Source organism: Populus euphratica, unplaced genomic scaffold (assembly GCF_000495115.2).
Source record: "Populus euphratica unplaced genomic scaffold, PopEup_1.0 scaffold1.1, whole genome shotgun sequence".
Classification (NCBI taxonomy): Eukaryota; Viridiplantae; Streptophyta; class Magnoliopsida; order Malpighiales; family Salicaceae; genus Populus; species Populus euphratica.
The window spans coordinates 5,022,152-5,048,612 of NW_011499845.1; the positions used below are offsets into that span (position 1 = coordinate 5,022,152).

Genomic DNA, 26,461 nt, shown 5'->3' on the forward strand with positions numbered 1-26,461 from the left:
GGACAATTTGTACAATTAGTAATGTGCCATAGAAAATTTCTAACGAAACCTTTGAGTTGAAGATTAAGCCATAAGATTAAGCAATCCTTTATGCAAATGCTATAATTACATGAAGAAAGTAAACATCAGGATCAGAGCTGACTTCTCGGTGCTCTGGTTGTGCAAGCTTCACGTACCTGTCAATTTATCCCAAGCATGCTCGCTAAGAAGGAGAGTGCCTGCCATAAAGCTCAAGTGATTAACGCATCAAGTTAGGGCAAACCAGTAATTTGGGAAGAATGAGTGCTTTTGTGTGACTTACTGATCCCAAAGCTTTCAAAAAAGTCATTGCCGCCCAGGCACTTGAGTTGGCGCTGCAAGCTATCTACTCCACTTTCCCTTGTCTATCCAATAGTGCTTCCATCATAAGCCAAGATTTGTGGTTCAAATGGAGCTTCGCTCATGCTTAACCCTACAGTATTCAGACATGCTTTGGCTCCAGTATTCCTTCATGACACATACCTGGTATGCCTTCTTTTATCTTGCCATAAATTTTGTTTTTACGTCTGTAAATGTAGTTTGTTGTCATATCAGCATATGGGTCAGTCCTTGCTGTCTTGTTGAAAAGTCGAGGACAATCTTTGCTTTTGTTCGTGTTAGGAACAGGCTACCTAATTTTCTGGTATGTGGTGCCTAAAACGACCCATATGCTTATAATTAATTAGCTATAATTTCATCAGAGCGTTAAAAGAGAAACAAAATACTGAGAGCCCATAGTCACTGAATTGGTTTTGGACGATATAATTTGGCTGCTACTGTGCCTTTGTAACCAGTGGTAACCACTCATTTTTCAAGACCAAGAAAAGGATATTAAATCGTGTGTTTTTGTTTTGCTTCGTTGATTTATTTTATTGACCAGTTTACACAAATAAATTCCTCGGCCTACAATAGATTTTGACGGGTGCTAGTGTTTCTGCCTGCTTCTGAATTTTCCAGCGCACTCTCGTGATAGAATTAACTCATGTTTTGTTGGATTTGAAGAATGCATATAGATTATTTTGTCAAGATGATGAGAAAGCAAAGATTGTTTTATCAAGATGTTATTATGTGACCTTATCATATCTTAGGAGTTTCCTTCAAATATGCCATCCTAAAAATCCAAGAGATAGAAGAAGGTCTGACGAACACATGAATTTCACCAAATAAACCCAAATTCTCAAGTTAGAGATGAGACATTGTAGACAAAAGCCAAAAAGGGCAATCATGTGAAATGAGCAATCAATCACCAAAAAGTTCACCTCTTAACTTTTTTATATGCTTGGCTTTCTTCTTACACATGCTCCTGTCCATTAAGCAAACAGCCGGGAATTAAATTTCAGCCTTACTTGCCTCCACAAACCCACTTTTCTATTTTCCTTTCATCTTGATCCCTTTCCTTAAATCAAAATTTTACTTTCTGCCAACAAATGATCCAATTGCTAGGAAGCATGGCATTATCTGGGAAGGACCCATCTTTCTTAAATCACACCAGTTAAGCTGTGGTCACTCTTCCAGTGAAAATAATACCCGGAAAAAGGTTAAGGTCAATCAGATATCTAAAGTCTACTAATTGTTTGATCTTTGAGATCTGATCAACTAGAGATTAATATTTATCTGCGAGATAGGGTTCCAGTGGGACACCTAAGCATTAGCTACTATTAACAGCCAACAGAATCATTTATTAGGACTTTAGGAGGCATAAAATAAAAGACCAGACAGTCCACTATTAAGTATAACTTTTTATTTTTACTTGCTCAACTGTTACTTGGGATACACGGGTAAGAAAATAGACACCAGAGGAGCTTTAAGTTGTTGCTTAAAAATCACAGTATCTCTTCTCTTTCAGGTTGCTTTCTGGTTTTCTTTAACTCTATACATTCCTATGAAACAAAATGTTAAGATGATATATCTACAAATTTTTGCAATTTGTAAACAACCTTCTGGAGCAAACTGGCCACTGGTTATATTGGTGGTTTCTGTAGCTCTTAGCAAGACGGTTGGAATTCTGCTACCGGGAATTCTTCGTGGATAAGCAAGTTGTTCTTGAGAGGTCTGTAAACCTGTTAAGATGATAACACAGACTTTCCTAGAAACTAATAGATAAAGTCATTGAATTTGCATATGATTTTAGGTTTTCTAATCTAGGTTTTATACAGGCTTTGCAATGGTATTTCTTATTAAGCTCAATTGGCTATTACAGATTCTGGGTGGCTCTTGGTGCATTTCCAGGGCCATGATGGCTTGAATTTTCAGTTATGGAGATAAGGAGACATGGGTGGAGAGTTGTTTTGGGATTGGTTTATTTATATAGATGAGTGGAAGGTTAGGATTCTGCTACCAATAATACCTACATGATAGTCAGGTTAGGCTTCCTGGTTGCTGCTTCAATTGCAGCCTTTACAGTTAAAAAGCTTAATGTAAAAACTGCAAAGTCATCAGACTCTTCAGCTAAGCGATCAGGTAACAAATTCTACAAGTTATATTCATGACTACATATTTTATCAGAAGCAGCGAGAGCATCCTATATATGCAACATAAGTTGTATAGTTTATGTAGATAGCAAACTTTCTTATAAGTCTTGCCATTTTTTGGTTACTCTGGTCGAATTGAAACTCAGAAAATGGTGAAGCAAGCTTTGAGCAACATCAAGTTGAAGAAGATGACAAACAGCATTTTACATATTCTGATGATAGCTTCAAAGAGAAAGATGTAAGTATATACAGTAACATCAATTTTGTATCTCAATCACGACCACATATGTGAGGTACTGTTTTCATTATTTATTTTGAATTAATGTGAAATATACATTGCAGGTGGAAGAAGAAGAAGAAGAAGAGGTTAAATTGATTAGTAGCATTTTTGACCGGGCTCAAGGTACTTCACCTAGTATGGAAGACGAAGATATTTTACCTCAATTTGAAGATCTTTTGTCTGGGGAAATGGATCATCCATTACATGGGGAAAAGTTTGACAAGGCAGAGAAAGACAAGATTTATGAAACTGAGATGGAAAACAATGCAAGTGAACTGGAATGCTTGCGCAACCTAGTAAAAGAATTGGAGGAGAGAGAGGTGAAACTTGAAGATCAATTGCTCGAGTACTATGGGCTGAAGGAGCTGGAATCAGACATTGTCGAATTACAAAGGCAGCTCAATATTAAGACAGTTGAGATTGACACGCTTAATAGTACCATCAACTCCCTACAAGCTGAGAGGAAGAAGCTTCAAGAAGAGATTTTGCTGGGAGCTTATTCCAAGAAGGAACTGGAACTGTCAAGGAACAAGATAAAGGAGCTGCAGAGGCAAATTCAGCTTAATGCTAACCAGACAAAGGGCCAGTTATTATTGCTCAAACAACAGGTTTCTGGTCTTCAGTCGAGAGAACAAGAAGCCATGAAAAAAGATGCAGAGGCTGAAAAGAGGCTGCAAGCAGCGAAAGAGTTGGAGGTCGAAGTTGTGGAACTTAAGAGGAAGAACAAAGAACTTCAGCATGAAAAGAGAGAGTTGACTACTAAGCTGGGTGCTGCTGAAGCTAAAGTAGCGTCCCTCTCCAATATGACAGAGGTAAGAAACATGGTTTTCGCCCAAGAAGTTAGGCACATTCCCGAGGTTTCTTTCTTCTTTTTTCCTTAGCCTATTCAGATGGTGATTGGTGGCATATTATTTAAAGTCAGATTTCAGCTCATTCATTTAATATGAGAGATACGCTGTCATCCAAGCAGCATGTTTCCTTTCAAGAATGAGTTCAGCAGGTGCAAAATTACTTTGGAGAATTATAGAACAATCATACATGCTTGCCTTTGTAGTTATCACATTTTTCTATAGTAGCTGTCTCACCGTGAAGTATACCTAGTTTCAGCAAGATTGAGATGCTTAATAGGACTAAGTACTTAGAGATATCTAATAACTTCTTAATTATAATATAGTACAACAAAATAAGTAGAGAGGAGTGGTTAAATTTGTCTTTTGTATCATAACGTGTCATGTGCGTTTGTGCATGCAATTATTTAATTTGTACTTGTTATGCTTTGTCTATTGGTGTTGCAGACAGAAATGGTTGCGAAGGTAAGAGAGGAGGTCAACAATTTAAGGCACACAAAAGAAGACCTGTTAAAACAAATGGAAGGACTTCAAATGGACAGGTTTAGTGAAGTTGAAGAGCTAGTGTACCTTCGTTGGGTCAATGCATGCTTGAGGTATGAGCTCCGGAACTACCACTCACCTTCAGGAAAAGTGTCAGCTCGTGATCTCAATAAAAGTCCGAGCCCCAAGTCCCAGGAGAGGGCTAAACAACTATTGTTAGAATATGCTGGGTCAGAACAAGGACAAGGAGACACAGATCTTGAAAGCAACTATTCTCACCCGTCTTCTCCTGGAAGTGAGGACTTTGACAATGCTTCCATTGACAGTTCCTTTAGCAGATACAGTTTCAGTAAGAAACCTGGTTTAATTCAAAAACTGAAGAAATGGGGCAGAAGCAAAGATGATTCAAGTTCCTTTTCATCGCCATCCAGATCCTTCTCAGGAGGATCTCCAAGCAGGACTAGCACGAGCCACCAACCAAGGGGTCCATTAGAAACCTTGTTGCTAAGTAATGCAGGTGATACTGTAGCCATCACTTCATTTGGGAAGATGGAGCAGGATGCTTCTGACTCACTAAATTCTGTCGCTTCATCATTCCAAGTAATGTCTAAATCAGTGGGAGGAGTTTTAGATGAAAAGTATCCTGCCTATGAAGATAGACACAAGTTGGCGTTAGAAAGGGAGAAGCATGTCAAGGAAAAGGCAGAACAAGCGAGAGCAGCAAGGTTTGGTGACAGTTCAAATTTTGATTTTGGAACAAAGGGGAAGAGAGATAAACCTGTAACTTTGCCAGCAGAACTTTCCCAATTAAAAGAGAAACCAGTTGCCTCTGGTGGGTCAAATGACCAATCTAATGATGGCAAGGATGTTGATTCTCAGATTATAAGCAAGATGAAACTTGCCCACTTTGAGAAGAGGCCTCCTAGGGTGCCTCGGCCTCCTCCAAAACCATTTGCTGGTGTTCCAGTTGCTACAAATTCCAATCCTTCAGGCAGAGTGCCACCTCCACCACCACCCCCTCCAGGTGCACCGCCGTCGCTGCCTCAAATGCCTGGAAGACTGTGTCGTCCACCTCCTACTTCTGGAAACTTGCCAAAAGGAGCAGAAAGTGGTGATAAAGTTCACCAGGCTCCGGAACTAGTTGAGTTTTATCAGACTTTGATGAAACGTGAGGCAAAGAAGGATACATCATCTTTGATTTCTTCAACATCTAATATAACAGATGCTCGCAGCAACATGATTGGGGAAATCAAGAACAGATCATCCTTCCTGTTGGCTGTGCGTTAAATATTTGCCTGTACTTTCATTTACCTTCTTATTTTGCTCATAAAATAGTTTCACTGCTCTGATGGATAATGTGAAATTGCATGTGCTGGATCCAGGTAAGAGCTGATGTTGAAACTCAAGGTGATTTCATCCAGTTATTGGCAACTGAAGTTCGAGCAGCTTCCTTCTCCAACATAGATGACTTGGTGGCCTTTGTAAGCTGGCTCGATGAGGAGTTATCTTTCTTGGTATGTCCTTACTTCCTAATGCAAAGATTTGGTTGTTACATATTAGAGCTAATGACTGCTTAAGATAAAAAAGGGACGAGGTATCTCATTTAGTTCAAGGGCAAAGATATTTTCAGGAAATATGGAACATATTTGCATGCCACAATCATATCATCATTCCAACACCTTCATCATATAACTTTCAATATTATTGCCCCACTTAGAATTGTACTTTAGCCAATAACTTAGTCTCCAGAAAATCTATGAGTTTTTTTATTTCCTTCAGTGCTTTAACTAGCACTGTAGAAGTATAGAGAGAAACTTCACCTGACATATAATTTCAAACGTAATTTTTCCTTGGCTGCTAGGTTATTTTCTGAGACTCTGAACATATCTTTTTTTTTTTTTTTTTATTTCGTTAGGTTGATGAACGAGCAGTTCTCAAGCACTTTGATTGGCCTGAAAGTAAAGCTGATGCATTGAGAGAAGCAGCTTTTGAGTACCAGGATCTCATGAAATTGGAGAGGCAAGTAACCTCTTTTGTTGATGATCCCAACCTCGCATGTGAAGCTGCTTTAAAAAGGATGTACAAATTGCTCGAAAAGTATGGACAATCTTCTTCCCATGCTTGTTAATTCAATAGATTATAGCACTCTGGGGAGAAGTGAAACTCACTACTTGCTACTATATTTTGTGTATGGAGTTTCAAATTCTTTATTCTAATTGTAATCTCCTAGGAATTATAGTGTTGGCCTGATACCTTCTAACATAATGAACTGTTGCGAGATAGTTTATTATTTCAAATTGCTTGATTTTCCGTCTTATTTTTTCTTCTACTTTTTGCCAGAGTGGAAAACAGTGTATATGCTCGATTACGTACGAGGGACATGGCTGTTTCACGATACATGGAGTTGGGGATCCCAACTAATTGGTTATTAGATTCAGGAGTTGTTGGCAAGGTATGCTTAAAACGTGAGGACATAATTTTGATTCATTTTCATATATGGAATTAGTTCTGAAACCTTTGTTTGGATTTCCATCTTTGGTTCATGGAATCTACCATTTTATCAATAATTTCATATCTAACCATTTATAGCATATTTATCAGTGGATAGATGTGATGAACAAGGTCATGAGAAATTCTTCCATGCCTCTGATTCATCAAGATGAATTTACCCCACATTTTTTCTTGGTTAAATGACCTTGAAGACAGCTTTATCTTTTTAGTAACGGATACGAAATTTAGTCATGATACAAGAATAGTTCATGTTTGCAAGACTTATCTAAAATAATGCAGATCATTCAAGGGAAAAACTTCCATTATTTCAATAATAAAAGTTGGTCGTATAACATCTTTCTTGTTGCAGATCAAGCTCTCATCAGTGCAGTTGGCAAGAAAGTACATGAAGCGTGTTGCATCAGAACTTGATGCAATGAGCGGACCTGAAAAAGAACCAAACAGAGAGTTTTGGGTACTGCAAGGGGTTCATTTTGCTTTCCGTGTTCATCAGGTATATTTTATCTCCATGATAGTTACCGTAACCGGACATCATGCTGAACAATTAAAAATATAACTCTCGATTTGAAAAAGAATAGATATTTAACATTTTTTTTTTTAGGGAAAAATATCTTATTTAAGGAGTCGCTATCTAATATTATGGTCACTAAGAACCCTAACTGATCAATAGAGATTCTATGGTATGAGACTGATTACGTAAAAGAAAAGATGTTATCATCCTTTAAGTATCCTACCTAAGACAGACTGCATTACTAGTTTTGTCTAAAATTACTAAGAATTTGTTCTCTTTTTTTTCCTTTTTTATTTTTTCTTTCATGTTCCTAACTCTAGCGTCAGTGAATAATTCCTACGAATATTTCTAACTCTAATGTTGGTAAATATCGCACAAATCTAAAAAATACGATACTCATGACTTGGCGTCAGTGAATATTTTGTAAAAAATGAATTTGAAGAAGAAATTTTTTATGTCTTTTTTTTTTCTTGTTTATCCTTTATTATTATTTGTCATTTTTAGATGGAAGTAAAAAAAATATTGCACGATATATTTGTGTTTAACAATAATAGTTTACAGATTGAGCATATTTATAAAAAAAATAAAATGTGAGGGACCCATAAATAAATCAATGAAGATTTTTAAATATTTTTAGAATTTTTTTAATATAAAAAAAGGGCTTGTTTGGCCAAATATCCAACTAAAATGGGCATAAAAATGATAACAAAGGTATAAGGGTGTGTTTGCCAAACACACTAATTTTTTAATATAAAAAAGGGGCTCGTTTGGCTAAATATCCAACTAAAATGAGCATAAAAATGATAACGAAGGTATAAGGGTGTGTTTGCCAAACACACCCTTAGCAAACACAATTTGGGTAAACCTTTTATTTTTTTTCCTTTTGAGTTGGATCTAACCTAGTTCTGGGTGAAAGGTTTATGCATGCATGTAACAGTAACCAGTAAATTATTTTAACAAGGAAGGAAGGATACTTACTTAGACGTTCGACTGCTGAAGAGGAAGTCGAGGGAGACTATGCTAAAAAATAGAGAGGTTAAGGGGGGTGATGACTAGTATAAAGTTCACCGCCTTTTTTTTTTATGTTTCTCTCTTTTAGGGTTTTCATTAATGGTTTTCTCTTGGTTTTTTTTTTTTAGAGTTTCTCTCTAATTGTTTCTTTTTTTTCTTCATATACTGAGATCACTATTTATAATGCAAGAGTCCTATCGCATGCAAGAAGTAAAGTTTCAATCAAACTTATTTTTTTTTTTAAATTCGAATTAGAATCGAATTTGAAAGCAGATAACTATCATTATCTTGAAGGTAATGATAGAATGATAAAGATATGTTGTAGTCCCTAGTTTTCACGCAAGTTGACAAATCACTTTTCATAGAAATAAATCTCTGATATTTTAATTTTATATTTTAAAATCTGTAAAATTAAATTAAAATCCAATGGGCTAAAATTGGGTTACAACAATTATCTTAAAGAAGGTAAGGATTATCTTGAAGATAATAATATAATGACAAAAGTACATTGTAATCTCTAGTTTTTACGCATGTTAATAAATTGTATTTTTTATTAAAATAAATCTCTGATATTTTAATTTTATATTTTAAACTCTGTAAAACTAAATTAAAAATTAATGAGTTAAAATTAGGTTATAACAATATTAAATTGGATTAATGAGTCAAAATTAGGTTATAACAATATTAAATTGGAACACTCTGGTGCAAATCATCAAGATGGTGATTAGACGAACACTTTATGGTACTGCCAGGGTAGTTGCAAATTCTCTCTGGTGTCTATATTTCCATAGAATCTAATTACAAGTTAAACTTTGAAACAAATTATCAATTTGCAAATTTGTCTCTTGATGTGGACCTATTTCCAGTTTGCTGGAGGCTTCGATGCAGGGACCATGAAAGCTTTTGAAGAGCTGAGGAGCCGTGTAAGTTCACAAATGGGAGAAGAGAATAAGACGGAAGGATCATAATTTCTCCCTTGGCCTTTCTGTTGTATATTGCGTCCTCTCATTTCATGTCTTATTGTAGATAAAAACAGTCCAGTTTGAGCCAACAAAGGGAAAGTGAATTTATACCAGGAAATATTTATAAATTTTCTCGTCCTCTGGTTCCCTGTTTGCTCATGCGTGCTTAGTTTGGGTAAACACAAATGCAAGAAGAAAATGGATTTTAGGTAGCATAGCATTGATGAGATGCTATAAAGTCGACATGGGACTGAATAGCTTGAAGCCTGTAAACAAGGATTTGTGATTGTTCAAAACATTGTCAATTATCACATTTTCAACCTCACCTTGTTAGAGAAACTTGAAACTTAAAATATAAAAGAGCATCATCAGAAGTTATCCTGGGAATTAGACTAGTTTGGTTCGATGTTCAGTTAAGAAGTAAGGGATTAGTATTTGCTAATGGTTTCTCAGTCGAGACTCACTTGGATACTGCAACTGGATAAGATTTCTGTTTTCTGCACTTCTAGTTTGCTAAGGGGCATTGTCCTCCTTTAGAAGTTAAGGTAATGAACTCTATGATGTCTCAAGCACATTGGGAAATCCATGGTAATGAAACAGGTGCGTTTTCGCTTTTCTGTGGGGGTTAATAGGCGAGATTATGAGCTTGGCTCTCAGAATTGTTGCAGAGAATCCTGCAGAAACACGGTGAGGTATGTATTTTCTTCAAAATATGATACTTCATGCGAAATGTTGTATAGGAAAAGTCAAAAGTTTGGATGCCGATTATAGATAGCTGGCCAGATGGGTAACCGGTAAATCTTCCTTTGCCAATCTGGCTATGGTATAATATAATAAAGCAAAAGCAAAAGTCGAAAGCTTCACGCTGATGAACATTCCAGGGGCTCCAACCCCGCGGGGAACTATATTTTTATCCGAAAAAAAGAGTTTTGTGGTGCTTGGTGCATTTAGAATTGTTTTTCAAACAACATTTCTAAAAATTTGAAATATTTTTTTGTTTAAAATTAAATTTTTTATATTTTTAGATTATTTTAATATCAAAAATAATTTTTAAATAATTAAAAAATATTATTTAAAAAAACTATGTACACTTCTGAGAACTCCATAAATAAATAAAGGGAGAATCTAGTTTCAATCTTGAACTGTTAGTCATAAAGCATGTCTACAGGCTTCAACAAATAGAAAATCACACCATTTAGTCCACGTAAGTTACTGATTAATGAATTCAAGGATCGGTTATTAAAAAAAATAAAAATAAAATACATTAAAATAATCTATTTTTTATTTTTTTAAATTCATTTTAATATCAATACATTAAAATGATTTAAAATTAATTTAAAGAAAAACATTTTTACAACACAAAAATAAACATGATATTTTTTTTCAAAAATATTTGTGAAATACAAGAAGAAACAGACTGCTACAACTATTGATGCACATTTTCATGAGGTCACGGGAGCACTTGTGCAGTAGTTGTTAGGTAAAGAGAAATAATCAGATTTATTCTGAGGGTAGATGACAACGAACAAAAAACCACCTTTCTTTTGTATTATAGAAGATCAACTTCAATCTTGGGCAGACAAGAATGAAAGAAAGCAAATAATAACTGGTAAAAGCAAATAATAAGTGGTAGCATTGAAGTCCCACCTTCGCATTGTGATTAAAGACTTCTGTCAACGAACTTTGCACCTCCCACCTTACCTTGAATTTTAGTCGCGAGACAGATTACAGGTCTCTGGTCCCCTGCTTCAACCACCAACTCAGATCCTCCCCTACACTGCATTTATCACAAAAGCATAAAAAATGACTTCGATTTTACTAAAGAAACTGCACTGGACAAAAAGGCAGCACAAAGATCCATCTGCACTATCCCACCCAAAAAACAGGATACAATGCTGGTGATGCCTCAAGCAGTGAGTTGAGGAAAATTGCTCAATTTTTCGCTTTGAAACAATGAACTCAAACTTCTCGCTACTCGCGCATTAATTAGATATGTACAAAAAAGGATCTTCTTAGACCTTTAAAGGCTTGTGACTTTTATTCAAGGCGCCAATCAAATTTGCTAACTACAATCTCAGAACTAATATAAATTCAATTTACAAAATCAAGTTCAGATTATTATCACTCATAAATTTGCAGAGTTAAATTGATGGTTAATCAACGATCGGTTTTTTTTTTAAAAAACTAAGAGATCGATCCTTCCTACGAGTTCATTTTCAGTATCCTCGTTACAATTACTTGAAAGCCAGAATAACCTACTATTTGTGGAAGTGCATAAAGCTACTTGTGTCTCCCCTGGAATGATTTTCCCAGGTATGTGCGTATCTTTTTTCCAACCAAGGCTTAAAAGAACTGCCATTGTAGAAAACACCTTCTGAGCTGCGATAAAAAATTTCAAAAAGACCTTCCAAACTACAATACCGCAAAAGGGAGAGTTTTTTCCAGCCATTTTAACTACAATTGCAAAATGCTTTGAACTATACGAGTAGAACAAATTCGGAAAGTTTCAGAAATATGATAAAGACATTTGGAAAAATTGAAGGCATGGGGCATACTTGGTATAGCTTGATCTCTGACTTGTCAAAACCTGGTATGAAAAGAGTAATTGATTTTTTAGCTGTGTCGAACTTTAATGGTGGTGCCATGCTATTGATGTGACTTGCTGGCAAGGAAAACAGAGTTTTGGCATCTTGCCTGACCGCGTTTGGCATGATCGAATTCCTTTCTGGAGGGTAACCTATTGAGGGATGTGGAATGAAAGCAATTTGAATGAAGAACAGATTCCAGTAGCACCAGAAACTTGCACACCAGCTTGTAGGGTACAGCCCAATAACGTAAGCAGAATTTACAGATGTTGGAATGTTAGGGTCCATTACAGGATAGCAGCCAAATAGATGGTTCAGACAAGGCAGAAGATCCTTGCTGCAGTATAATAAACAAAATAAATAAATAAATCCTATCAGGCTTGTGTAGAAATGGAGAAGCAAGGTGTGTGTGTGTGTGTGTTGGGGGGGGGGGTCACCTTTACCTCCAATACCCTTTCCAAACTGTCCCATATTTCAGTACTCATTTTTCCGTTCAAATTGTATTTGCTCCCACTTAAACTCAATGCTTCATCAACCAGTCTCAGGAGTGAAGGACCGGCCAATCTTCCAAGATCAGTCTTCTCAGCCAAGTTCCTCAGGTACATATACTGCAGAAATATAATCCATTGCAGGAAGCACTCCAAGCTCTTCTCCGACCACCTTTCATATTATGATGAAAGATACAAAACATTCAATGGGAAGTGCACTATTTGATCGCTATGATACAACATAAGCATACACTGAGCTATTAGATACCTACCCCTTCAAGAACTCCTTGAGTCATCTTAAGACGAGAATCAGCTTGCTTCAGCCGACCAAGAGGCTCCAGAAGCACCTGCAGATATCATGAGCAATTCAGAATGTGCCCAGAGCATTTACATGAAAAAAAATTAGGTTACATAAAACAAGAAAAAAGAAGTGAAAAATCACACTTTTAGTGGTTTCCAACCTAACAGCCGAAAGGTTGTCATTGCACATGTTAGGATAAGTTCCAATTTTACAGTTAAGTAGATATTCAGCAGAGGGATCTTGGGTCTGTATCACGAAGCATGTCTGAAGCCCGGAAAATTGCACAACGCTGAGAGAAAATTAGCAATAAAAAATAAAAAATAAAAATCAAGATACCACCATAACTTGCACGAGTTATAAAATCAACAAAAAATGCAAAATAAATAACCAATGTTTAAATTTCTACATTCCCATTATAATGCAATTAATGAAAGTAAAGCTCGTCGTTAATTCCTTGATAATAAAGCTCGTCGTTAATCCCTTGATAATTAATACTAATTAGAATTTGAAAAGGAAAATATAGATGCTTACCGTTCTTCTCCAGCCTAAACGATTAAGGCAAAATGATGTATTAACTATCATCAATCTGAGTTGTTGTTGATTAACATAACCTTAAAAAGTAAACAGTGGCCAAAAGGAACTTCCATCTGGAAAAAGGTTAATTTTCCTTAAAAGTCTCCTAAATGTCATTCATCTACTGAGTACTTCGATTTAATCTCATTACATTCCAGTCTCATGAGTAGGCATTTGGTTCAGACAGTTTGAAATCATAAATATATTGTCTCTTTGGTAGATTATTAAAAACTCTGAACAAAGATCATAAGGCCATAGTTCCATCACAATGTCCTTCCTTTATCAATAAATGTCTTTAAATTTCAGACCTCTAGCCCGTGATAAACACTGTGTAAATGTAAACATAAAAGGTTGGATACAACAAAAAAGACAGAAACAAATTGACATCATTTCTTAGGTTGGGTAACAAGAATTCATTGAAAGAAGAACCTTAGCAGCGAAAACTGCAGAAGTGGTCTTGCCAGAGCCACCTTTGCCCAAAATAGTGAGCAACTTTGTTGAAGAATTTTGATTATAATCATCATTCAAAGAAGCAGCAGTAATGAAAAGAGGTGTAGCTGTTGTTATTCTAAGCATCTTGATTTTACCACTACGTTTCAAAGGAGAGAAACCAGAATCTGGGTTTGCGAGTAGCGGAGGAGAGGAAGAAAAAGAAGCCATCTTTGGCAACTCTTGTGTAAGTTTCAGTGGGTCTTTAAAATGGGTCAGGCTCGGTGTGGAGAAGGCCTGTTGGGTTTGGTGGTTAATTAGTTAATCGATTAATCAATTAGTTCCCCTGACTGGTTAATTGCCTGATTGTAAGATACCGTTCGCCGGTGCTCTTTGCATTTTGTTTTCTTTTGCGGAAACAACAACAAAAAAAAAAAAAACATTCGCCTAGTAATTTCACTCATCTTCTCCGGAAACAACTCTGGTATTTTAGATTTTTCCATCATTTTTAATTATGTCCACTTAAATTAAGTAATTTTTATTAATTAACAATCACATAAAAATTATGATTTCAGTAATTTTTAAAAAATGAAGACAAGAAATGAAAGTTATATCAAATTTAATATATGATTTTCAATTAGTATACATGTCTCGATTTAAATAAATAATGTGCAAAATAAGAGTATTCTTATAGTGCTTTCCTTTCTTTTAAAAAAATACCGAGTTGCTTTATAACCATCCAAATCTAATTAGTAATTATTTTTATTTAAAAATATATTAAAATAATTTATTTTAAAAAATATATATATTCAAATAAAAAAATAAAAAATATTTTTTTATAAAATATCATTTATACTGTATTATTAAATTAAAAATTAAAGTAAGTATATTTGAGAGTATAATAATAATTATTTTTTAAATTATTTTTTATTAGAATATATATTAAAATAATATATTTTTTAAAAATTATTTTTTATATTAATGTGTCAAAGGAATTTTAAAAATTTTAAAAAAATAAAATACAAAAACAATAATGATTGTGAAATGCCAATATATCAGGACAACTAATGTGTTGATTTCTTGAGTCCTGTCATTGAGTTTATCCACGTAGATGTGTCCAAGTACCCTACATCGGTAACATAACCTCAAAAAGAGTAATTTAGTCAAGTCATTAGGTCATAGGAGCACTTGTGAGGCTATCAAGGTTATTATACTCACAATAAATGAAGCTTAAAAAGAAACTTGATGAGGTGGAAAAATCGATAGTAGAAAGACTAGGGTGCTTTTTAAAGGCCAATAAAACTAAATCCAGAGGATATGATGGGTTAGCACTATTTATAAGAAAAATATTATGAAGTTGAAATTATTATAATATTTATTTAGTAATAAAAAAATAAATATTTTTTAAATTTCTTAGATCTTATATAATTCTTTTATTAAACTTATATTTTTTTTAGATATATATTATTTGAAAAGATAAGCTTTTGCATGCTTTTTTATACAGGGAGATAAATCTTTGTTTATATAGATCTTTTTTAGATAAATATCATAATAAATTTCTAGGATATTTTATATAAATATCATGCATATATATAAAAGATATTTAATATAAATATCTAGGATATTTACAGATATATTTGCCATAACCCAATTCTAGGTTATTTCTTAAAAATCATATTTTTTTTCAAAGTAAAAAAAAAAAGCTGTTAATGTAGAAAAAGTAAACCTAGAAATCAAGCTGCAATTTTCAAAGAAAATTAAAGACCTAATTTTATCCTATTATGCTCCAAAATAGAGAGAAAATACAAATTCAAAGTCAAATTAAAAAATTATTGGATGAATTTGCATAAAAATCAAGTTCAAGGATATAATTAAATTTTTAATGGACCAATTTGATTTAATCTTGAGCTAAATTAAATTTTAATTATGTTTAAGAATTAATTTGAGTCTAATTGAAGGATTTAATTAAGTGCAAGAACGTCATTATACTTTAAATGTGTCAAAGTAATTTTATTTGGGGCTTAATTGGTAAAAAATTAAGTTTGGGAGCCTAATTTGAGTTTAATTGAGAAGATTGAAATTTTAAGAGAGGCTAAATTAATTTTTAACAAGTTAATTGATTGAAATTAGGGGCCAAATTACAAGAAAGTTGAAGTTTTGGAGTCAACTAGGGGCTAATTGAAAAATCTCGCAGCCAATGATCAATCTTTAAAATGCACCAAACTATAGGGGCTCAATTGACAAAAAATAAGGGATGAAATTAAAGATATTAAAATTCTAATAGTCAATTAGGAGTTCAATTAAACAAATCCAAGACCAAGGATTATATTGAAAAAGACATGTAAATCCAGGGCTCAAATAGTAAATCCAAGAACCATATTGAAAAAGAGATGCAAACTATAGGGGCTCAATTGATAAAAAAAAAAAAGGGATGAAATTGAAGATATTAAAATTCTAATGGTCAATTAGGGGTTCAATTGAATAAATCCAAGACCAAGGACCATATTGAAAAAGACATGTAAATCCAGGGCTCAAACAGTATTCTTTAGGGGCTTAATTGTATTAAATCAAAATTTTATGGTTAATTAGGTGTTTAATTGAAATAAATTGAAAGTTAGAGGACTAAATTAAAAATCAATAAAAATCCTTAATTCAATCCAAAACGAGTTGTCTGGTCACTATTTATTGTCTTTTCCAATTTTACTCGAGAATGCTGTCCGGATGGGTACTTTTCATGTGCATTTAATGTTTCATTTCTTCATCAAATTTAACAAAACGTGCATGCAAATGATTCTTTGCAGTTTCTTTATAACTTTAAGTGAACATTTAAGTCTGAATAGCAACGAGATAGCGCTGACGTTGGTCTAAACAGGTCAACTTAGACAACCTTTTTCTACATATTTGACAACTTAAGATGTCTACTTTGAGCTAACAGTTGGGATCATTTCCAACTGAATCAAGGACTGAAATTTTTCCTCCGGTGTAAAAAAGATTGCCCTCTTTTACAGTCAATAAATAGAAACGGATTTTATAGCCTGATAGAGAAGAAAATGGGATCTAAAGTTAGCTAAAAAAGCAGCTTTTTTTTGTTTTTACATATTTCTTCTCTCTTTCTCTATCCACCGTGTCTTCAACCATTGAACACCCTACAAAATCCTTTTTCCTGCACCAACAAATGAATTACTAGTGGTAAAGCAGCCACTGCATCTCTCTTTTGTCCTTCCTTTTTCCTTTGTAGATTTTTTTATTTTTTTTTCAGTTGCAGCCACCACAGTCGACTCAAGCCACCATTTCTTCCACCAAAACCTCCATCCACTTCACGCCAGGCCAGTGACAGCAGCTTTTGCCTTTTTGCAAGGCTACCTCCCTCTTCACTTCGCGAGCTGCAACTGCAAAGTTGTATGCAAAACGTCAACTAATTGTTCACGTTCTGCAAATAATTCATTTATCACTTTGGCCGGGCTAGTTTTGGCTAAACCAATAGGCTCCTAGAAAAAAAAGAGAGAGAAAATATATTGGGCTGAGATCGGCCCACTGTTTTCTGGGTTTATGTCTGGCCCAATTATCTGGGCCGGTTTCACCCACATGTTTTAATAATATTTAATTAATATATATAATATTACATTATATATTTCTTTCAAAAATGAAAAATTACAAAAAAAAATTCAAAAATCCTTTGAAAAAAATTGTGATTTTCTCAAATATTTTTCTATCAATTTTGCATAATATCAGGTTATATATTTACACTATAAAATACAAATCCAATATTAAAATATCTAGTTTTCTCTAAAATATTTCAAAAAAAATTCAAAACATTTAAAAAAAATCACAAAAACTTTTAAATTAATTTTCTCTTTCAATGATTTTCATGCATATGGTCAGATCTTAAAAATTTTCCAAGCATGTTTTCATTAAAAAAATTGCATTCTTCTCATGTTTTGAAAATCCAAAAAAATGGATATTATAACCAGTTCATGATCATCCATTAGGGTTTGGTCAAAATATCAAAAACTCTTTTTCAATATTTTTTTTCAGGGTTTGGTCAAAATATCAAAAAATCTTTTCCAATATTTTTTTCTAGGATTCAGATGTAGATTTTAATATTTATGGGGTGTAAAATTGTACGATAAAGTACACTTTAAGATATTAAAGATATAAGATGTAAATAAATACGATACTAAAATTCAGACTTTAAAACGATAAGGATTTAATCTGATATGATAGAAACTCTATCATGAAAAAATTTTTGTTCTGATATGATAGAAACTCTATCATGAAATGTTTTTTATCTTAAACCTTAGAAAAGACCAACAAATAAAAAAGCAACCTAGAAAAACAATCAAACAACAACGCAACTTACTTTAGGTAGGGTGCACTAGGAGTGATGTGTCTTCTCCTTCCACAATTAGTCTCTTACCTAGACTCTTGCAGATCATAGGTTCCTAGTGACCATAATATTAGATGATGACTCTTAAATATTAATCATAATTTTATGATTAAATTCCAAAACCCTTTTCAATATATAACATCTTCATAAGAGACACGACAAAAATCTCCGCTGTTACTAGATAATGTCCCATCAGCTTACACCCTGTAGCTATATTTATAAATATATATATATATATATATATATATTGTATAAAATATCTATTTAGAGTTTTCATATATCATCAAGAGTGTAAAGTGATACATATATAATTTTATATTATAAAGCTTCTTGGTTTAAGTCTCACGAATTGTATTTTTTTTTTTCCTCTTAAAACTGGGTTTAAAACTGGGTTGAGGTTTGATTGATTAAATGAAATTAAATAAATTCTTGTAATTAACTTAGACCATTTTAGTGTTGATTCAAGGATTTAATAATGCTGCTCGCCAGCGATATATGGTATACTGATATTATAGTTCAGACTGATAAACTAGTAAGATATGAATCATGTAATTTTTTTTTCTCCAAAAATTAAGAGGAAGAGGTGGTCAATCCTTGAAGTGAACTTGTTAATTACTATATATACAATTCAATTCGACTGACACGGGAAGATATCACATAATAACTTCACTCAATTTGTACGCAAATGATGCCTGATCGGTGATCTAAAATTTAACATGCTTGAGATATTGGATAACCCCATTGGTAACCAGAGTAATTTATTTTTATGCCAGAGAAGATCAGTTTGTGGCTATATTTTATTTATTTAGAAGGGGGGCCATTGTACTGTTTAGCCTCTCATGATTTGCTGAGCAGGACTCTACAAATGGTAAAGAATTGTCCACGGATCACTGCTATATTAGACATGGGACAAGGTTAAAGCCAATCATCCCTGTCTTGGCATTCCGATCAGTAAAATTTGTCCAAGGATGACTGCTATATGAGACCCAAAAAGCAAACAAAAAAAGTCCATTCAACAATCAACAGCCTCATTGGATGCTTAATTATTATTTGCGAGACAATCATGAACCAAGATTTGTCCCCTAATTAAGCCCTCTCACCAACTGAATTGTGGTTCTGAGTGCGTTTATTGTAGGGAATATATATATAGTTTCTCGAACTCTAAAATTACAGCTAAATTATTGATCTTTGACTCTTGAGAAGAAAAATAACAAACAAAACTATTTAAAATAGTAGCTAAAACTGTTTCTATTTAATTACTAAAAACTCAACTCAAATAGTATTTTGCAACCTAACTAAAAAAATAATCTGAAAAATAACTAAGAATACAAAAAAACAAATCTAAAATTGAAACTTCTATGCTTAATTAATTTTAGCTTATTAATTAATCTCGACCCCGACTAGTGCTAGATGGTTGATCCTATAGTGCACTAGGCTTGTATAATTAATGCTGCACTGATTAAATTTTAACTTCATCTAATATTCAGTTGAAAATTATGTGTATTTTTGTTTTTTAAAAAAACATCTCACTTGTCTAAACTTCTTTTCATACTTGAAACTATCAGTCTAGTACATTAACATTTTTAAATGTTCCTAGTAAAATTCTTCGATTAGTGTGAATTAATACCCAATATGCACACGTCCACACCAAAACAACAGCAAAATACACTGAACATTTTATATTTTTAGTTTTTTTTTATATTTACTTTTTGTATTTTTTAAAATTAAATTAACATCTTATACTTTATTATGCGTGTAACCCTTTACATACTAGATGATCGTATCGTTTAGTGTATTTTATATTTATTAAGAGTATAAACTATAATTCTTTAAAATAAAAGGGTTATTATAAAAATAATATCAGAATTATTTTTTTATTTTTTTGTAATCAGTGGTATAATTTAGCATTAAGTGAAAAATGGAGTTAGCCCGCACTTTACAAGCACAATGACCAGAGGACGATACCCGGTGAACAAACAAAAAATACGAACATATCCAGTCCAATACTCAACAAACGGATGATAAAGGAACATACTGGGCGTGCGTGCATTTCAAGATCTTTCGTAGGCGAGGGTTTTTGGCAGGCGATCTCAACTAAGAGACAACAGTATCATTCCCTCAAGGCTCCAAAAATTCATTGCTTCTCCTTCTGTGATCGCCGAGGAGAGGTTGCGAGGGGCCGGTGACAATTTAGACTCGACAGAGACATCTCCCGCCCTCAACTGACCGAAAACAATAGCTGGCTAGATCTGTCACCAAGCTAACCTTCACCATCTCAAAATCCCCCTTTTATTCAGATCACCAAGCGTCATTCACCAAGCATATACATTCTATGTATTGAAAAACCCTGCGAGGGACTGGATCCAGGTGACCTTGGCATCCGAGAAAGTTGATTCGCATGACCATCATATCATCTCCCATCAAGATTATTTTTTCCGTACTTGATATCTAACTTGATGGCGTATCATCATCAACTTTAAAATTGATTTTTTTTTATAGTGTGTGAATTTGTCCTGTAAATATTTTTTCAATGATACTGAAAGTATTATCATTGAAGTTTTGATGTATCTTTAATATTTATTTTTTCTTTTCTCTTTTGTTTGTATGTCATCACAACTCCTATTCTAACTATTGAATTATTTATATCCTTTTATGACCATTTGAATATTCATAAATATTGACTTTGGTATATTTAAATGTTTAGAGGAGAATTAATTTGAATGAAAATGGCTAGCTCGGCAGGTAATACTTGCGCGTCTTGACACGCACAGATATGACCTTTGCGAGTGCTTTAAGTACTGTGTTAATTTGAGAATATTTTTTCTGAACTGTTATAGATTGCGAAAATTCCCACTAAGCTGGTATGGGGAAAAAACTTTTCCAAATCCCCCAGTACCTTCCTGTTTAGTTCCAATTTCTGGTGCCTCGATGTCTTTCTTGATCATCGCCACCAGCTTTTTTCTAGTGCATGAGTACTGGAATTGCCTTGTTACTAATTCTTGACCCAGGTTTCGTCTGTGATGCCAATGGTGATTTATTAGTTCCTCGACATTTGGAATTGCTTGTTGCAGCACATGAGTACGCACGCTTTTGTTTGGTGCGGCCTATGTTATGTTTGGCACCCAGTGCCACAAGAACAGAAACTGAAATATAGAAGCCGGTTGCAAATGGCATGGACCTTTCTATATATGCGATGGCCGACATGGGCTATGAGTAGACGTAACACAATGAAAATGGCTGCAGCTAGCTAGATAGCTAGATTTGTTGCATGTTCTCGTTGGTGATGATGATGGCCATATACATAGAGAGAGGTGAATTAAGTAAACTTACATATATGACTAGCCTGTGGAAGGTGAGGAGAGACGACTTTATAATATTTCTTAGTGCCGTAAATGTCTGTAAATGTAAAAGGTCTGTTTACGTGTTTGATGGGAGTGTTTGGCACACTGATTAAAATTATCTCAATATCCCATGGTTATTTGAGAACAAATCAAATCTGATCATTCCATCTCTTCCATCTTTCTTGCTCCAACTATACTAAGAGGTCAAAAGAATCGAGAAAAGCCAATCATTCAGATATATAATTTCATCATTGAATGATCGTCACCTTGTTGTATAATTTCAGTTCCTTCAAGTACTTTACCACCTATATGGCTCACACGGTGTCACGTACGATCAGTTCTCTTCTCCTTTGATAGATATCAGATGTGGTGCTCCATATATATATATATATATATATATATATATGGACAGTATCCGTGCACATGATTAAGGAAGTCATGAAAATATATAGCAACATACGTATCTCCAAAAGAAATCTTTAATGTTTCAAGTTTCTAGATGGATGTTATGTGTGGACAGCTTGTTTCTATCTATTGATGCTATCGGGTTAGTGCACCATCAACTTCGTGCTTAACAAAACAAAACCTGTGGGTTAACTATCTGTTATATGAAGTGATATCGTTTTCAATTTGTGCTTCTACTTTATGTCTATTTCAATTAAGACATGGTTTTAATGATGATCCGATTTGCCTCTAGCTAGTGTGGCATCTAATTTATGTGTAGCTAATGATATTTATCTATATATATATAAAAAAAAGGGAAAGAAAACCCACTTAAATTTCCAAATAATATTCAATTACTTGATTGTTGTTTTTTTGAAAACCCACCGGTTCGATTCATGTTATCTCAATAATCCATGTATATTTTTGAAATGGACGTGACAGGACGGATAATATTTTACTCCTGAGTAATATCCGATATTGTTCAAGTAGGTGTTTTAGAATTTCTTTTCTAGTTTCAATAATCTTTTCATTAATTCATTAGGTACCCTATCATTCCATTAATGCTATCATTAGATAATTGACAATCTTATAATTGTCCCTCAACTTGTCAGGACACTAGCTAGTATTATTACATGACGAAGCATAATTACCTGTATATTAATAGAGACGACCACTTGGTTGACAATGGCCCTGGATTCTGTACCCTAAAGTTCCTGTCCCGTCGACATGTGTGAATGCATTGTGTTGTCAGAGGAAAAATATAACAAATCAGCACTGCAATTTTTAAATGCATTATTGTATAACCAAATTGATCAAGATTTTAGTCGGCCAATCCTTTATCCGTATCTGCTGTAAAACGACAGCCCCCCCTCCTCTTGCAGCCTTTGAGGGGGTGTGTGTGGAGTTGGATGAGGGGTCAAGAATCAAGGAGGGTAAATTATTCTTATGATTGTGTGTTGCAAATCTGAAAGCCAGAATCTTACTTCGCTTCAAATGAATGCAATTTAATTTGAAAATATGGGACATGTAATATCTATACAAATTTTTAAATCCTTCCACGTTATTTTTAAAAACATAATCGATCATATTTTAATTTGAAAATAAGTGGGGAGAAATACAATAATATGGAGTTAAGTTTCTATCATTTAATTTTATTATATATCAAGTATGTCTATTTAATTTGAATTCAATGAATATTATGATTATGTTTCTAAAAAGAATGTAAGAGATTCCTCATGTTATATACATAAACAAAACCCGTATATATATTGATTAGTATAGATTCTGCCAATCTGCTAGTGGATTTTGGTAAGCAGTCAATCAATTTCCATGGTTAAGTGATGTTGTTGTAAGTCCTCATAATTAAGTTGAAGTGATCAAGATTACAAATTGTCAAGTTCAATGTCTGGATGATCACCAATGGATTTGGTTTTGCTGGATAATATCAATCAATATCCACGCATGGCCGTTGGTTGATGCTATGGAGTTCCCTTTTTTGGTTTTGGTTCTTTGCTGCGTAGACCAGCGGTACAAAGGCAGGTTGCAGTCATTGCTCCACATATCTGTGAAGTTTCTCGTGTATTGTAGTGCATAATTAAAATGTTAAGTGTTTTATATAAGTTATATATAAAAAACTAAGAGTATTCATGAATCATCCTTCCAAATCTAAGTCAATTATATAAGTTGATCTCTTCAATTCTATAAAAGATAGGCTATTCGCATTAAAAGAATTTTATTTACTTCCCATGTTTGCTACAAAGTACTTTGAACAATAAGAAATGCAAAAAAGAAAAAAAAACAGAAGAAGAAGAAGAAGAAGAAGAAGAAGAAGGAAGTATAACTTCTCAATAACTAAGTCAATCCTCTAAAATTGATTTTGTTTATCAAATAACAAAGCTGAAAGTAATTTTTCAGAATTGTATGTACGAAAAATATAATTGTATAACTTTTTTTTTTCTTGGACTTGGGATGAGCGATCGAGGGAGTGAGGGCTTGAAACAAAATCAGTTTCCATAAAAGCTGAATCAATCTCTCCAATTTCTTTTAAAATACCGAGTGCAATTTCCGGCTGGTAACGTGGGCTGAGTTGTATGCCTATTTCTGTATTAATTCGACAGGGTTTGATATAAGGATTCGTTTGTATACGAGTTTTGTATTCCACCAATGGAGTTAAGCCGGCAATGGGATTGGTATACCTGATCCAACACAAGTATGCCCTTGAATCAAATAACTATGAATAACTGTGTACATGGCTACGACGTCGACAAAATACACATATAATGAATCCTCCCGTTCTTGCTCAATTTATAATAATAGTGGTGTTCATTTGGTAATACTTCCATGGATGTGGAAAATCCAAATCATTGTTTGCAGAAATTCTCGCGCGCACATATATTAGCCACAGAAGTCTCGATACATGTTAATCAATGTGGAAAATTAAGCTTTACATGGGTGTAACTAACTCCAGCTTAATAGGACAATATTAGGGAATAGATCATAATATTAATTAAGAACATATATGCACATGATGCCTATAGGTATATATCCAGAAAGAAAATAAAGCACACAAGTGCTGCTCGGAGAAGATTGCTACCCATTTTTATATAGGAGATGTTTGTGCAAGTTTAGTGACCATCAACATGCAGATAATTCAATTTACAATCGATCCCAATACTCGGAGGTTGGTGTATTTTATTTTATATTCAAAAGAAAAGAAAAACCAAGGGCTATAAAAAAGATTTTTTCTGTTTAGTATTTTAGTTTATATTCAAAAGGAAAAAGAAAAGAAAAACCAAGGGTTACAGAGATGATTTTTCTAGAGGATGTCTTTAGCTGCAAGTCCTTTTCAATTATCAAATCAAGTTAGAAATACAATTTGTTTTTCAATTTTGGAATTATCTATAATTGCCAGCAGGATTATTAATGCTCTCCATTTGCAAATTACACTCCAGGACTGATCCCCAGCAAGCAAGCAGACAAGTTGGTTCCTCTTCCTCCATTCACAGGCCTCGGGAACATAAAACACATGCGAGCAGGAGAAAAGTCATGGGACATTTTTACTCTAAATTTGCACTTTTTGCCGTGATTAACTTCCATCAAATGGAAATAGAGCAACCGGAATGTATTGCTTGAAGGTCTTCCAATTATTTTGGGCTCCAGCTTCTCTAAGTAAAAGAAAAAAAAGAAAAAGAGAAAGAGAAAGAACACAAATTGATCGATTGGGATTTAACAGTTAATTAAAGTAGTATATACAACTCAAAAAGGAAAAAGGAAAAAGGAAAAAATAAAAAAACCAAGCAATTAGCAAAAGCACGAGACCACCCTGGGCTTGGACTATGTAGTTTATTTATTTATTTATTGAAGTGTGAGCTTTTCTTAATATTCAAAGAAAGGAAAGCTTGGAAGCAAATTACCAACCCCAATTATAAAATAGTACTATCATTATTATTTGGTGTCGGACTTTAGGTTAATATCTCCTTCTCCCTTGCCGTGCCGTCACAGCTACTCATGTTTCCTTGATATCTCATAAACTAAACTATTAGAAATAATAATTAGTTGTGACTTTTATCGAATCAAAGCATCATCGTTGTAATCATGAACTTAAACCTACAAAATCTTTGTATTACCTTTCTCTCTGGTGATATAATGATAATGTCTTGATATATACATGTACAAGCTCAAACTCACAATATCATACACCATGATCTATAAAATCTGAGATTTTATGGCTTCATGAGTGAAGAGAAAAATAGGTGAAGAAGCAAAAATTATACTGGTAATTACATCATACAAAGTAATTATGAAAGCTCTCACTAACCATAATTTCTTTTTCTCATTCACCTGAGTAATCATCAAGACTAGTATTGATCGAGCAAGAAAAGAAATCATCAATGGTGCAATGGGTTGGGACCGGTAGGGACAAGGCGCTTTTCGACACCATAACGCGGATCAATCTCACTTCGAGCTGCTTTCTTATGCACCTCTTCATCAGGCAAAGGGTTTTCATGTTGTTGTTGATGATGTTTTTGGAATGGGGTGAAGTCAAATTTGCTAACGAGAACTTTTCTATTGTGGAAAGGGTGATGAGAGATTGATGAGCTGCTTATGTTGTTGATTTGATCTTTGTTGTTGTTGATCTTGGACTTGAAATTACGCAACTCAAGAAATGCTAGCAAGAGAAGGGAGAGGCAAAGAAGGGCACATGGAATGTGAGAAATTTTCAAGGCCATAGAGGAAGAGTAGGAGAAGAAGGGTTTGAAGAGGAAGCATGGAGCAAGAAAAGGAGGAGCTAGCTAGAGGGAGGGAAGTTTTAGCAGCAGGACGAGGAAATTCTTCAAGTTCGGCAGTCTGAGTCTAATGTAGCAGTGTGGGAGAGGATTAAAATGTTTGCGTGGGCTCATTTAATTTTTCACCATTCATGTGGGATTCGCGAGCACCTTTTTATGCTAGTTTAATGCTGAAAGAGAAAGGAGAGGGGGCAAAACCTTTTCCCAATGAGAGTTCCTTAGAAATCAAGCAACAAAACGGGAGTGATTATAATTACAATTGTCAAACCTCGAATTATATTACGTTTGATTACGTTTGTCTTTTAATTCCTTAAAAATAAATATTGCGCTGCCCTGTATATATGTATATTATGTATAAGTCACCTCTTTACTTTTTCTCACCTTCCACTCTCTCTCTCTCTGGAAGCGTGCTTGTGCGGAAGAGAAGATCCATACGAGCTTTGAGTGAATTGCAACTAAATAAAGGGGTGGGGAATATGCAATCCACATTTTCCATGACCAAAGCAATGTGGCAACTGTTTGCTCCAAGTAA

General features: G+C 34.0%; 1 protein-coding gene and 1 pseudogene across 5 annotated transcripts; one reads left to right on the plus strand and one right to left on the minus strand.

Moving 5' to 3' along the window:
• The first annotated feature begins 317 nt into the window (after nt 1–317).
• On the plus strand, nt 318–9,254 carry LOC105123551 (protein CHUP1, chloroplastic-like). Of its 5 annotated transcripts, XM_011023195.1 has the most exons (12): nt 318–504; nt 1,865–1,913; nt 2,001–2,068; nt 2,219–2,478; nt 2,636–2,727; nt 2,832–3,581; nt 4,065–5,378; nt 5,483–5,614; nt 6,016–6,197; nt 6,441–6,552; nt 6,961–7,104; nt 9,000–9,254. In XM_011023195.1, exons 4-12 carry the CDS (start codon nt 2,370–2,372, stop codon nt 9,099–9,101), a joined length of 2,937 nt encoding a protein of 978 aa, XP_011021497.1. In that variant the 5' UTR covers nt 318–504; nt 1,865–1,913; nt 2,001–2,068; nt 2,219–2,369; the 3' UTR covers nt 9,102–9,254. The 5 variants fall into 5 exon arrangements, with proteins under 5 accessions (XP_011021497.1, XP_011021489.1, XP_011021506.1 ...); XM_011023187.1 differs by having other exon boundaries at nt 1,865–2,068; XM_011023204.1 differs by lacking the exons at nt 1,865–1,913; nt 2,001–2,068.
• A 1,417-nt stretch (nt 9,255–10,671) lies between these two features.
• LOC105123544 (uncharacterized protein At1g26090, chloroplastic-like) lies at nt 10,672–13,862 on the minus strand (annotated as a pseudogene).
• Between the last annotated feature and the right edge of the window lie 12,599 nt (nt 13,863–26,461).

Coding starts and splice junctions, on each gene's coding strand:
- LOC105123551 (XM_011023187.1), top strand. CDS start 2,370: ATGATAGTCAGGTTAGGCTTCCTGGTTGCTGCTTCAATTGCAGCCTTT. Junction 2,479..2,635: donor CTCTTCAGCTAAGCGATCAG/GTAACAAATTCT, acceptor ATTGAAACTCAG/AAAATGGTGAAGCAAGCTTT. Junction 2,728..2,831: donor ATAGCTTCAAAGAGAAAGAT/GTAAGTATATAC, acceptor TATACATTGCAG/GTGGAAGAAGAAGAAGAAGA.